The sequence below is a fragment of the Heptranchias perlo genome, chromosome 7 (genome assembly GCF_035084215.1).
Source record: "Heptranchias perlo isolate sHepPer1 chromosome 7, sHepPer1.hap1, whole genome shotgun sequence".
Lineage (NCBI taxonomy): Eukaryota > Metazoa > Chordata > Chondrichthyes > Hexanchiformes > Hexanchidae > Heptranchias > Heptranchias perlo.
In genome coordinates, this window is record NC_090331.1 from 82,213,674 (window position 1) to 82,228,671 (window position 14,998).

The window sequence follows — 14,998 nt, forward strand, 5'->3', positions numbered from 1 at the left end:
GGGGGGCAAGGGAGGGGGGGGGGGTCAGACTGGTTAGAGGGAGTTACAGATATTCGTGCCGTTAGTGGCAGCATTGATTTTGATCTCTGTCCATTCTCATTCTCAGGTGTATCTGTTTGTTCCGTGAGGAGACCCGATGCCTATCAGAATGTTATCCCAGTTTCTGTTCCATGTCAGGAGCGCTGGTTTGGCCCAGAACATTTTGAGCAAGCTCGGGTAGGAATCTCAGTTATTAACAGTGTTCACCCAGCAGAGCCTTGGAAATGTTTTTTTCAATAAATGATTTTTTTTTGCTGCCTCCCAGCCCTGCCCTTGTACCTTCCATTCATATTTTGAACCTCACTCGTCCGTTGATAATTTAGAGGGTGATTCACGCCAGGACCTGTGCTCCCTGGGGTTAGTGGGGTGCCGGCGGGCACGGTACGTGGGGTGCCGGCGGGCACGGTACGTGGGGTGCCGGCGGGCACGGTACGTGGGGTGCCGGCGGGCACGGTACGTGGGGTGGTTTTCTACATATCTTTACGTTGCTCTCATTCTCGTGTACCTTTCAGCAGGTGAACAATCTGCAGGCGGTGTTTGCAAACTGCAGCAGAGGTCAGTTATTGAGACAGCACGTTCACACAAACTGCCCGAAACGTCAGTGACCTTGTGTAAGTAACGAAAACTGAATTTTGATACTAGTCTCTGTACCCGGCCTATGAGTAGTCATCTTTTACCAAGTTTTACCAACTCCTGCGTAATGGTTAGAGTTTGGGTGTGAGTCACGCATTGCTTAGATGTTAAGGTTCGGCTGGGGTCGGAGGGGCCAGGTGGAATCCAAGGGTTGGCTGGGTCGGAGATGCTGGTGGGTGGCGGGGGCAGGGACGGAGGGGCCTGGTGGGGTGGGGTTGGAGGGTTGGTTGTGTTGGGGTGGGGTGGGATCGGAGGAACTTGGTGGGGTTGGAGGGTTGGGGTGGGGTGGGTGGGATCGGAGGAACTTGGTGGGGTGCGGTCGGAGGAACTTGGTAGGGTTGGGTTGGGGTGGGGTGGGGTGGGAGGGTCGGGTCTCTTTCCCTGGGGCTGCCACATTTACATGGCTTGTGTTTTTTCTTTGCTTCTTGCCCAGGTTTGTTTTGCCAGTATTTGGGTGTTTAATCCTGGCTAGGGTAACGCCATGTGGGGTTGGCCTTGTTCAGCACAGGGCTGTGACGTACCATGTCAGGGTCAGTACCAGAGGGTTTTGGGACATTTTACTACGTTAAAGGTGCTTTATAAATGCAAGTTATTGTTGAGGGTGGGGCATTGTGCATGTATCGGGGGTGAGGGTGGTCCCATTGGGGTCATGTACAGTGATAGGGTTGGAGTTCGGTCACAGTCAGAGATGTGTTCAGGGTCCGAGCAAAGATTTATGGTTATAGTGAAATAGGTAGCATCTGGGGTCAGGATACGGTTAGGTGATGTCTCCTGCTGGATAGACCCCGCACCCCCGAAAGTGCTGCCTCCTAGACCAGCAGACAGCAGAAGGCCTCACAGCAGACCCCGATCACGCCTTCGCCCAACTCCCAGCGGGAGGCACGGGATAGCGACTGGAACAGGGACCTCTTCTGAACTTTGCCCTCCCTGTTCCAGGGTCACTGAGGCCAACTGCAGCTGCTTTGAAATGATGTTTGGCCATTGGGCAGTATTTGAGAAAGGAGAATGAAACTGAGAGACGGGCTGACCTGGGCTGGAATCTTTGCTGTTACTGCTCAGGAACTAACAGGGAAAGTTGGAGCACATTCTCCGTTTGAACATGGGAGACACGGGCTCAGACACTGCCGCCTCTAGTGATTTGGAGCAGATTCTCCTGAAAACTTCTCGTCCTTCTACCGCATGGTCTGGTTTTATTGCTCATTAGCTGTTTCTTCATTTGTATGTGGAGGTTGAGGATTAACTGAAGGTTTAATGACGGAGTGAGATTAGTTGCCTCACTCACCCTGCCTGCTTTTACTCTGTAGCTGAAGAATATAATTCGGAGACGCTGAGCGAACCAGTGCCCGAGACGGCGCAAGCCCCTGCTCCAGGAACAGTGTGTGCGATGGAGCAGGTAACAGCAGACGAACATCGGACGGGGGGGCGGAGGTCACACACACGTCGGGCGGAGGGGGGGGGTCACACACACGTCGGGCGGAGGGGGGGGGGATCACACACACGTCGGGCGGAGGGGGGGGGTCACACACACGTAGGGCGGAGGGGGGGGGGGTCACACACACGTCGGGCGGAGGGGGGGTTCACACACACGTCGGGCGGGAGGTGGGGGGGGTCACACACGTCGGGCGGAGGGGGGATCACACGCGTCGGGCGGAGGGGGGGGTTCACACACACGTCGGGCGGAGGGGGGTTTCACACACACGTCGGGCGGAGGGGGGTTTCACACACACGTCGGGCGGAGGGGGGGGTTCACACACACGGGCGGAGGGGGGGGTCACACACGCGGAGGGGGGGGTCACACACACGTCGGGCGGAGGGGGGGGGGTCACACACACGGGCGGAGCGGGGGGGGGGTCACACACACGTCGGGCGGAGGTGGGGGGGTCACACACACGTCGGGCGGAGGTGGGGGGGGTCACACACACGTCGGGCGGAGGAGGGGGGGGGGGTCACACACACGTCGGGCGGAGGTGGGGGGGGTCACACACACGTCGGGCGGAGGTGGGGGGGGTCACACACACGTCGGGCGGAGGTGGGGGGGGTCACACACACGTCGGGCGGAGGAGGGGGGTGTCACACACGTCGGGCGGAGGGGGGATCACACGCGTCGGGCGGAGGGGGGGGTTCACACACACGTCGGGCGGAGGGGGGTTTCACACACACGTCGGGCGGAGGGGGGTTTCACACACACGTCGGGCGGAGGGGGGGGTTCACACACACGGGCGGAGGGGGGGGGTCACACACACGTCGGGCGGAGGGGGGGGGTCACACACACTTCGGGCGGAGGGGGGGGTCACACACACGTCGGGCGGAGGGGGGGGTCACACACACGTCGGGCGGAGGGGGGGGGTCACACACACGTCGGGCGGAGGGGGGGGGTCACACACACGTCGGGCGGAGGGGGGGGGTCACACACACGTCGGGCGGAGGGGGGGGGTCACACACACGGGCGGAGGGGGGGTCACACCAGTCGGGCGGAGGGGGGGGTTCACACACACGTCGGGCGGAGGGGGGGGTTCACACACACGTCGGGCGGAGGGGGGGGGTTCACACACACGTCGGGCGGAGGGGGGGGGTCACACACACGTCGGGCGGAGGGGGGGGTCACACACACGTCGGGCGGAGGGGGGGGGTCACACACACGTCGGGCGGAGGGGGGGGGTCACACACACGTCGGGCGGAGGGGGGGGGTTCACACACACGTCGGGCGGAGGGGGGTCACACACACGTCGGGCGGAGGGGGGTCACACACACGTCGGGCGGAGTGGGGGGGGTCACACACATCAGGAGGGAGCACGGGTTGGTGGGGGGAGGTTACACACACCAGGGGCCGCTGTTGGGAGAAGGATTGAGCCCAGGGAGGACATGCACGGGAGGTGGGGGGAGAACACCCACAGGAGGGAGGAAGATCGATCACTGGACAGTGTGGGGGCAGGCAGGGGGGGAGGTTACACATGGAGATCACGATTGCAGCGTGTGTGAGCAATGCTTGTGCATATTGGATGAGGAGAGGATTGGACTCAGCTGTGAACTGTTCCCCCCCCCCCCCCACCACCACCCCATCACCATTGACTATCCTGTCAAGGCTCACGCGTCCTTGGGCAGGGTGGGCGAGTTGGCTGGTGACCGTAGGACCGTACCCCAGTGAGAGTCAGCCCCCCAGAGGTGGGGAATCAGTCGTTCGTACCTCCCCCGACACCCCATCTCCACAACAGCTCTCGGGACACTGAGTGGAGACAAGCTGGGTGAGCAGCTACCCCCACCCCACAAACTCTTGGCCAAAGCCTGAAGAAAAAACATCCCCAAGTGAGTTAGAGACTGCAGCTCAGGGCCTGGATTGGTCAGTGTACATCTACCTGGTTAAACGCAGTGCTGTACTGGGGGTATCTGACCACTCACTGAGAATCAGGGTCACTGTTTGTTCTCCAGTGTGGCGGTCCAGTGCTGGCTCAGCACTCTGTGCTGACAGGCTCCCGTCTTCTCACGCTGACCTTAAGGTGGTAGCACTCTCGCCTGTTGAGTCACAAGGTCATAGGTTCAAGCCCCACTCCAAAGTGTTGAGCATAAAATCCAGGCTGACACTCTCCGGAGTCAGTACTGAGGGATTGCTGCACTGTCGGAGGTGACGTCTTTCGGATGAACCGTTAAACCGAGGCCCCGTCTGCTCTCAGGCTCAGGTCCATGGCAAAATTCGAAGAAGAGCAGGGGAGTTCTCCCCAGTGTCCTGGCCAACATTTGTCCCTCAACAACATCAGTAAAATAGATTATCTGGTCATGTATCTCATTGCTGTTTGTGGATCCTCACATTTCCCTACAACAGTGACTACACTTCAAAAGTATTAATTGGCTGTGAAGCACTTTGTGACGTCCTGAGGTGTGGAAGGCGCTGTATTTCTTTATAACATTGTGCTTTGTGTTACAGAATGGGCTGGAGATGTACAGGATGCAGAGCAACCCCTTGGGCCTCTGTTTAATCATCGATTGTATTGGAAATGATGCAGGTAAGCTGCGCTAGCCTGGATTGCGCAGGAGTCCAGTCGGCCTGTGATGAACGCTGGGTGTTGTGATGATGGTGATGGCTGACTGGTAGGCTGGGCATTCTCACCAACAATCTGTACTTATTCAGCACCTCCAACGTAATAAAATGTCCCAAAGTGCTTCAGAGGCCAAGAACTGAACACCAAATGGTGGAAGGAGAAGGTTAGGAGGTAATCCGAGGCCAGGTCAAGAATTGGTTTCATGGCTTTCGAAGGAGAGGAGTGAGGTAGGAAAAGGACCAGGGGTTTAGGGAGAGAAATCCAGGGTGTAGGGCCAAGATGGCTGAAGGTGGAGAGGAGAGAGAAAAGGATGCAAAGGCTTGTGTTGGCAGAGTGGAGGCTGCTGGTCAGCATGTTGGGCTGGAGGAAGTTCCAGAGGGAGGGGCAAGGCCGTGGAGGGAATTAGTTGGAAACTTTAAATTGGGGTGTGTCGGAGAATGGGTTGCCCATAGGAGGCAATGTAAAGTTGACGAGGATGGGTGAGCAGGATTTGGAGTGGGTTAGGATATGGGGAGCAGAGTTTTGGATGAGCTGAAGTTTACGGAGAGTAGAAGATGGGAGGCCGGCCAGGAGAGCATTGGAATAGTCGAGTCTGGAGGTAACAAAAGCATGGATGAGGGTTTCAGCAGCAGATGAGCTGAGGCAGCGGCAGAGATGGTGGAAGTAGGCTGTCTTTATGATGGAGAGAATATGGGGTTGGAAGCTCAGCTCAGGGTCACATAGGACAGATGGGGTTTATTTGAGGAGGGGGTGATAGATGGGTACAGTATCTGAGGAGAGGAAATCATTGACTGTCTACCAGCATGGGGCTTGGATGGGGAAATGGTGGGTCAAGGGAACAAGAGATAGCTCACGTGTATGAGATAAGCTTGGAGAGGCCGGGGGAAGATAGGGGGGAACTGCAGAGAGACGGGGGTTCAGGGTTGCATTGGGTGGGGAAGTGGGGTAAGGAGGCAGTTGGTTGTAGAAAAAAGCAGCTGGGAGTGACCTTTGTCCTGCAGAATGATCATGGAATAGTGAGCGGGCTTGGAAAAGGAGAATGAAGCCTGGCAGAGCTGGATGTAGTCCGGCCAGATCTGGTGATGGATGGATGGCGAAGCCAGTTGTGCACCAGATACACTCAAATCTGTGCCCCTTGGACTTGAAGGTGCCAAGATGAGGGCCGTTCCAAGGGGATGGGAAGTGAGGATACAGATGTAATGTGATGGGTAGTGGGCCAAAGCTGGACATACAAAACAAATTGACATTTCCTCCATGGCCCTGTTGGAATAGATGGTATATGAGGGAGGCTCCACTCTATTGACTCCTCCCTCATTGCCACATCACTGGTATATTGACTCCCTTTCTGTGTATTAACCCCCACCCCCCATTCCCTGTGTATTAACCCCACCCCCCCATTCCCTGTATATTAACCCCCACCCCCCATTCCTGTATATTAACCCCCCCCACAATTCCTGTATATTAACCCCCCCACAATTCCTGTGTATTAACGCCCCCCCATTGCCTGTGTATTAACGCCCCCCCCATTGCCTGTGTATTAACGCCCCCCCATTGCCTGTGTATTAACGCCCCCCCATTGCCTGTGTATTAACGCCCCCCCATATTGCCTGTGTATTAACGCCCCCCCATTGCCTGTGTATTAACGCCCCCCCCATTGCCTGTGTATTAACGCCCCCCCATTGCCTGTGTATTAACGCCCCCCCATTGCCTGTGTATTACCGCCCCCCCATTGCCTGTGTATTAACGCCCCCCCCATTGCCTGTGTATTAACGCCCCCCCATTGCCTGTGTATTAACGCCCCCCCATTGCCTGTGTATTAACGCCCCCCCATTGCCTGTGTATTAACGCCCCCCCATTGCCTGTGTATTAACGCCCTCCCCCCATTGCCTGTGTATTAACGCCCCCCCATTGCCTGTGTATTAACGCCCCCCCATTGCCTGTGTATTAACGCCCCCCCATTGCCTGTGTATTAACGCCCCCCCCATTGCCTGTGTATTAACGCCCCCCCATTGCCTGTGTATTAACGCCCCCCCCCATTGCCTGTGTATTAACGCCCCCCCACATTGCCTGTGTATTAAACGCCCCCCCCATTGCCTGTGTATTAACGCCCCCCCCATTGCCTGTGTATTAACGCCCCCCCATTGCCTGTGTATTAACGCCCCCCCCCCATTGCCTGTGTATTAACGCCCCCCCCATTGCCTGTGTATTAACGCCCCCCCATTGCCTGTGTATTAACGCCCCCCCCATTGCCTGTGTATTAACGCCCCCCCCATTGCCTGTGTATTAACGCCCCCCCCATTGCCTGTGTATTAACGCCCCCCCCCATTGCCTGTGTATTAACGCCCCCCCATTGCCTGTGTATTAACGCCCCCCCCCATTGCCTGTGTATTAACGCCCCCCCCATTGCCTGTGTATTAACGCCCCCCCCCATTGCCTGTGTATTAACGCCCCCCCCCATTGCCTGTGTATTAACGCCCCCCCCATTGCCTGTGTATTAACGCCCCCCCCATTGCCTGTGTATTAACGCCCCCCCCATTGCCTGTGTATTAACGCCCCCCCCATTGCCTGTGTATTAACGCCCCCCCCATTGCCTGTGTATTAACGCCCCCCCCATTGCCTGTGTATTAACGCCCCCCCATTGCCTGTGTATTAACGCCCCCCCCATTGCCTGTGTATTAACGCCCCCCCCATTGCCTGTGTATTAACGCCCCCCCCATTGCCTGTGTATTAACGCCCCCCCCATTGCCTGTGTATTAACGCCCCCCCCATTGCCTGTGTATTAACGCCCCCCCCCATTGCCTGTGTATTAACGCCCCCCCCCATTGCCTGTGTATTAACGCCCCCCCCATTGCCTGTGTATTAACGCCCCCCCATCTTCCCCCCTACCCCCCATTGCCTGTGTATTAACGCCCCCCCCCCATTGCCTGTGTATTAACGCCCCCCCCCATTGCCTGTGTATTAACGCCCCCCCCCATTGCCTGTGTATTAACGCCCCCCCCCATTGCCTGTGTATTAACGCCCCCCCCATTGCCTGTGTATTAACGCCCCCCCCATCCCATTGCCTGTGTATTAACGCCCCCCCCAATTGCCTGTGTATTACGCCCCCCCCCCCCATTGCCTGTGTATTAACGCCCCCCCCCCCCATTGCCTGTGTATTAACGCCCCCCCCATTGCCTGTGTATTAACGCCCCCCCCATTGCCTGTGTATTAACGCCCCCCCATTGCCTGTGTATTAACGCCCCCCCATTGCCTGTGTATTAACGCCCCCCCACCATTGCCTGTGTATTAACGCCCCCCCCATTGCCTGTGTATTAACGCCCCCCCATTGCCTGTGTATTAACGCCCCCCCCATTGCCTGTGTATTAACGCCCCCCCCATTGCCTGTGTATTAACGCCCCCCCCATCCCATTACGCCCCCCCATTGCCTGTGTATTAACGCCCCCCCCCCATTGCTGTGTATTAACGCCCCCCCCCATTGCCTGTGTATTAACGCCCCCCCCCATTGCCTGTGTATTAACGCCCCCCCCCATTGCCTGTGTATTAACGCCCCCCCCATTGCCTGTGTATTAACGCCCCCCTCCCATTGCCTGTGTATTAACGCCCCCCCCCCATTGCCTGTGTATTAACGCCCCCCCCATTGCCTGTGTATTAACGCCCCCCCCCATTGCCTGTGTATTAACGCCCCCCCCATTGCCTGTGTATTAACGCCCCCCCCATTGCCTGTGTATTAACGCCCCCCCCATTGCCTGTGTATTAACGCCCCCCCCCCATTGCCTGTGTATTAACGCCCCCCCCCATTGCCTGTGTATTAACGCCCCCCCCATTGCCTGTGTATTAACGCCCCCCCCCATTGCCTGTGTATTAACGCCCCCCCCATTGCCTGTGTATTAACGCCCCCCCATTGCCTGTGTATTAACGCCCCCCCCATTGCCTGTGTATTAACGCCCCCCCCATTGCCTGTGTATTAACGCCCCCCCCCCCATTTGCCTGTGTATTAACGCCCCCCCCATTGCCTGTGTATTAACGCCCCCCCCATTGCCTGTGTATTAACGCCCCCCCCATTGCCTGTGTATTAACGCCCCCCCCATTGCCTGTGTATTAACGCCCCCCCCATTGCCTGTGTATTAACGCCCCCCCCCATTGCCTGTGTATTAACGCCCCCCCCATTGCCTGTGTATTAACGCCCCCCCCATTGCCTGTGTATTAACGCCCCCCCCCATTGGCCTGTGTATTAACGCCCCCCCCATTGCCTGTGTATTAACGCCCCCCCCATTGCCTGTGTATTAACGCCCCCCCCATTGCCTGTGTATTAACGCCCCCCCCATTGCCTGTGTATTAACGCCCCCCCCATTGCCTGTGTATTAACGCCCCCCCATTGCCTGTGATTAACGCCCCCCCATTGCCTGTGTATTGACTCTGTCCCCTTGCTCTCGGTTGATTTTCCCAGATTTATTAAAGGAGACGTTTGAAGCCCTGCAGTTCCAGGTCCTTCTCCACCTGTACGTCGAACTGGATGACCTAAATCAGATTCTGAGAGAAACATCGGAGCGGGAGGATCTGTCCGCCCTCGACTGCTTCGTGTGTTGTATCATCAGCCGCGGGACATTGGATTGTATATTGGCGGTCGATGGGAACAGCCCAGGACTTTCCTTTGAACAAATCCAGCAGTATTTCAAAGGGCAGAGCTGCCATCCCTGCTGGGGAAGCCCCGGCTGTTCTTTGTTCAGGACTATCTCAGGGCCGTGCCCGTCTCTGACGATGAAGTAGACATGGACGATGTTCGGAGTAATGGAGACGCGATTCAGGCCGATGGCAATGATTGGGACGAAGTGGTTCCTCACGAGGCGGACATCCTGTGGAGTTGCTGCCAGGTCTCTGAGTGCCTGCTCCTTCGGGAGCCCCAACAACCATCACCCTTCATGCGCATACTGTCAGAGTGTCTGCGGAAACATCAACACGAGTAAGTACTGGAGGCGTCAGGTACACCAGATAAAACCCGAGCCCCCGCCGCAGGTAAACTTAGTGTGTGAAGGTGAGAAGGGACAGATTGTAAGATTGCCAAGAACCCTGCAGGTTTCGTCCTCCAGCCTGACCACTCGCCATGCCCTGAAGCAACCCATCCGCATGATCTCCTTGACTTCTTCCTCAAGTGGTGAGAGGACTGAATGGATGCTCTCCCTCCTCCTGTCCTCGCCTCCTCCCTGCTAGTGCTTGTGAGCTTGTCCTGAAAGAAAGAGGGAAGGGAGAGAGTTAGTGGCCGCCCAGTGAGATGCTTTAAGGATGTGCATATCAAAGTCGAATAGTAGTGCTGGTGTATGAAGGATGGCCGAGCTTGTGAAGAGGTGAAGGAAATACTAGTGAGGAGAGTAGAAAGCACAGAGTGTGGCATTAGGAGCAGAAGGAGGTGAGGTGAAGTGTGCTGCAATGAATGGAGGAGAGTGTTGGTACTCGGGGGAGGGAGGGAGGGTGGTGAGTGCTGGGAGTTCAGGTGGTGCAGTGTTACGCAGAGACCGATGCGAGATCGGAGTTAGGAGTCTTACCTTAGCAACCCTGATCAGGTCATTAAACTTTTTACATTGCAGCCATGTCCTGGGGCCGATGCTCTTGGTGCTGACACCCTCTGCCACCTGTGCAAATTGCTACCTCCTGGTGAGAAGAGGACATCTCTCCTCCTGCCAACCTCTAAAGCAGCGATTGAGAACCTTGTCTCTTCTCCTTTGTCTGCTTTTGTGACAAACTTTCAGTGACAGTTGCCTGCAGCCTAAGTGCACCTCTCCTTTAAGAGGTGCAGGCTGCCTTTAAATGGCGTCAGGGACCCCCAATATCCCACCCCACCCCCATGAGATGAACTGACAATCCATATCGCGATTAGGGCTGGCAGCCTGCCTATTTAATGATAAAGAAGGCCCCAAACCAATTCCGCTTCCTAGTTGCGCCTACGTGTTTGGATGCATATGAATTTATACCCCTATGTGTATGGCAAATTGTGACTGGGATTGTGAACAGACTGAATGTGGATGTAGACAGGCGGGCAGAAAGGGGGCAGCTACGGTCCAATGTAGAAAAGTGTGAGGTAATACATTGAGGTAAAAATAGAAACACACTTTAAATGGTGAAATGTTAAATGGAGTTGAGGAACAGAGAGATCATAGGAACAGGAGTAGGCCATTCAGCCCCTCGAGCCTGTTCCATCATTCAGTTAGATTATAGCTGATCAGTATCAACTCCATTTACCTGTCTTGGTTTTGTAACCCTCAATAGACTTACCCAACAAATATCAATTGATCTCAGTTTTGAAAATTTCAGCTGTCCCTCAGCATCCACAGCCTTTTGGGGGATAGAGTTCAAGATTTCCACTACACTTTGTGAAAAAATTGCTTCCTGATTTCACACCTGAAAGGCTAACTATAATTTTAAGGTTATGCCCCCTTGTTCTGGACTCCCCCACCAGACGAAATTGTTTCTCTGTCTACCCTATCAAATCCTTTTAATATTTTAAATATCTCGATCAGATCACCTCCTAAACTCAAGGGAATAAAAGCCTAGTCTATGCAACCTGTCCTCAGGCCCCTTGGTTTGCAGATATCCGGGTCATTAAAGGTGATGGTGTGGGAAGGTAAGGGCATCCTTGGGTTTTGTGTCTAGAAGCACAGGACGCAGAAGCGGGAGGTCATGCTGAACTTGTACAAGAGCGGAGGCTGCAGTTGGAGAATTGTGTGCAGTTTTGGGAGCCCCATTACAGAAAGGATATAAAACAATGAATGGAAAGGGTACAGGGTATATTCATTAGGATGTTACCAAGGGTGAGAGGTTACAGATATTAAGAGAGATTTGAGTGGTTCGGTCTTTTTCACTAGAGCGGAGAAGGTTAAGGGATGATGTGATGATTCTGAAGGTTCACGATGAGGTGAACAGTGATGGGTTGTTTCCATCGGTCATTGAGACAGGAACAAGAGGCGCAGAAATTCAAGATAATCACAAAAAGAATTAAAGGGGAGGCTAGAAAAAAATGTCTTCACTCAGAGGGAGGTTAGAATGTAGAATCCCCTGCCGCAAACTGTTGTTAAAGTAGGGTCCACAAATACTTTTAAAATAGATAGTTGCTTGAAAGGGGAACATTGAAGGGTAGGGAGAGCAGGCAGGAGATTGGGAGTAGAATGGATGGCTCATCTCCTGTGGAGATGAACACCAACAAACTGACAGGCAAAATGGCCTGTTTCTGTACAGTAACAGACTGATTCAATGGCCTGTCTCTGTACTGTAACAGACTGTGATTCAATGGCCTGTCTCTGTACAGTAACAGACTGATTCAATGGCCTGTCTCTGTACTGTAACAGACTGTGATTCAATGGCCTGTCTCTGTACTGTAACAGACTGATTCAATGGCCTGTCTCTGTACTGTAACAGACTGTGATTCAATGGCCTGTCTCTGTACTGTAACAGACTGATTCAATGGCCTGTCTCTGTACTGTAACAGACTGTGATTCAATGGCCTGTCTCTGTACTGTAACAGACTGATTCAATGGCCTGTCTCTGTACTTTCACAGTTTATGATTCCGATGTTCATGCAGTGATTGTCACTGTCTGTGATCTGGATGTTTCTGCTCTCTCTCCAGCTCCGATTTGATATCCATGCTAACGGAGGTGAACAGAAAAATGATGCTGAGAAACCAGCAACTGTCCCACGAGAAACCTGCACCCCTGGTCCTCCGACACACCCTAAGGAAGAAGCTTATCTTCCCCTGACGGCACTCACAGACCTCCCATTATTCTATAATCGTCGATAGGACAGAGACTAGAAACTGTAAGCTCAACAGGAAGGTCATATAGCCTGATCACAATATAAAACCGGATTTCACCATTACTCAAGCAGTCTCGAAGCACTGGTGCCCTGGCAGGAAAAGGTGGAACGCTTGAGGCATCAGATTATTCAGAAGAGAATTGGGGCCGGGGGAGCGGGATCTAGGCCAAGGGAGAGGGATCCTGAGCCAGGAGGGAGGGATCTAGGGGCAGTGCCCTCTTCAGGCTATGGGCTATCAAAAGCGTAGAATTCAGCATACTTCTCATTCAGCAGTGAATAAAATACTTTACTCAACGTCAATGTACCCTCTTTTTTTCAGCCATGTGCGGAATGTATTTGGGTTTGTGCAACAATATAAAGGCTTTGTGCGCCACCGTAAAAAAAATCACAACTTTGAATAGAACATTTTAGAAAACATTATTCAGGATATATAACAAACAGAACAAATGTACAAAATAATGGATAATTGTAACAAGGTGAGCGGTCAAGGATTTTTAATTAAGCAAAACTGGTTATAGAAATTTCAGAAGTTATCACTGTCACCAGAGGAATGGGGACATCCTGATTGAGACCCAGAGTCTGTAGACGACAGGCCAGATGATGGAGAATAGGGTGACTTGTCTCTGGTTTAGATATTTTTCTCTTCTGTCTCTCCCTGTCTTCCAGTGTTTATATATTTTGTCCAGGTTTACTTCTCTACCACTTGACAGATGAGATTTGATCCGCATGAGCATATCAAGGTGATTTTCTTTCAGACCGCTTCGTGATTTCGTTTTTATATTATTCATAAGACTGAAGCCACGCTCACAATCAACACTTGGAGCTTGAAACGTTGTACATATATCCACTAGTTGTGAGATCACATTGTACCTTTCTACATTTTGTAGAGTGAACGTTACCATGTCTTGAAATGTTTTCAATGACTTTGTTTCAATCTTCTCTGCAATTAAGTACTTGTAGTCATTGTATTGGCTCACAATGGGCTTCTTCTCATCCATGATGTTTTGCCCAGGAGACTTTACTTGACCAAGGATCAGGATTTGTCTGTATTTGCCAACCAGCTTTTCAATATTCTCAATGCCAAATTCATAGCTGATTTGTTGTAGTGCAAATGAAGCAAAATCGAACGCGGACAGTTCATTGAGTTCATTTTCTGGGAACCTTTTCTCCAGGTGATCACATGGTAGGGATACGAATGTCAGAATGGAATCTCCCTTGAATGGTTCATCTCTTGTGCATGATGCAATTAGATTTTTCACTGTCTAGCACCAGAAGACTCTCTCGCCAAGATCCTGCGGATTTTGGCCGTCGTTACCTGTACAACTTCGATTGTTGTTAAATAGCTCTTCTGAAAGCATTTGCACAATTCTGCTAGCTGACACAGAATAACATTCAATGCAGCTATGGTGATACGGTAAGTAGAGCCTGAGAGCTTCTTCAGGCGATACTCGGCAACTGGGTTATTGTTCTCAGTTCAGTACTTTGAGCATGAAGAAACAATCAAACTTCCCAAGTCTTCTCGATTGCCATCGCAATGTTGCTCTACTAAATGTGGAATGGACTGCTTAAGCAGTGTGGCATCGCCATTGTTTTTTCCCAGCATGACAGAAGCACCATCTGAAATGAACATCACCATTTTCATCATGTCCAGCTGATTCAGAGTGTAGAAACCTTTGATAGCCGTTGTAATAGCCAGTGCATTGCAAGAAGTTAACTTAACAATTTCACCAAACACAGAAGCCACTTCCCTCTGACTCTGATTGCACAAGATTTATTTCTGTTTGAATCAGAATTTTTAAATTGAGTCTTTTAAACAGAGGGATCTGGGGGTGATTGTGCATAAATCGTTGAAGGTGGCAGAGCAGGTTGAGAAAGCGGTTAAAAAAGCATACGGGGTCCTGGGCTTTATAAATAGAGGCATAGAATATAAAAGCAAGGAAGTCCTGATGAACCTTTATAAAACACTGGTTCGGCCACAACTGGAGTATTGTGTCCAGTTCTGGGCACTGCACTTTAGGAAGGATGTGAAGGCTTTAGAGAGAGTGCAGAAGAGATTTACTAGAATGATTCCAGGGATGAGGGACTTAAATTACATGGATAGACTGGAGAAGCTGGGATTGTTCTGCTTGGAACAGAGAAGGTTGAGAGGCGATTTGATAGAGGTATTCAAAATCATGAAGGGTCTAGACAGAGTGGATAGAGAGAAACTGTTCCCATTGGTGGAAGGGTCAAGAACCAGAGGGCATAGATTTAAGGTGATTGGCAAAAGAACCAAAGGGCATATGAGGAAAAACTTTTTTACACAGCGAGTGGTTAGGATTGGGAATGCACTGCCCGAGGGAGTGGTGGAGGCAGATTCAATGATGGCCTTCAAAAGGGAACTGGATAAGTACTTGAAATGAAAAAAATGTCCAGGGCTGTGGGACTAGCTGGATTGCTCGTACATAGAGTGGGCGTGGACTCGATGGGCCGAATGGCCTCCTTCCATGCT

At 52.8% G+C, this 14,998-nt stretch overlaps 1 protein-coding gene across 1 annotated transcript; it reads left to right on the forward strand.

The window, feature by feature from the left end:
• Nucleotides 1-555: 555 nt before the first annotated feature.
• On the forward strand, nt 556-12,801 carry LOC137323910 (CASP8 and FADD-like apoptosis regulator). The gene is given in 6 exon segments (XM_067987989.1): nt 556-650; nt 1,977-2,065; nt 4,592-4,670; nt 9,154-9,393; nt 9,396-9,666; nt 12,323-12,801. Coding segments are annotated over 5 exon segments (729 nt in total). The 5' UTR covers nt 556-650; nt 1,977-2,056; the 3' UTR covers nt 12,453-12,801.
• The last annotated feature ends 2,197 nt before the right edge of the window (nt 12,802-14,998 follow it).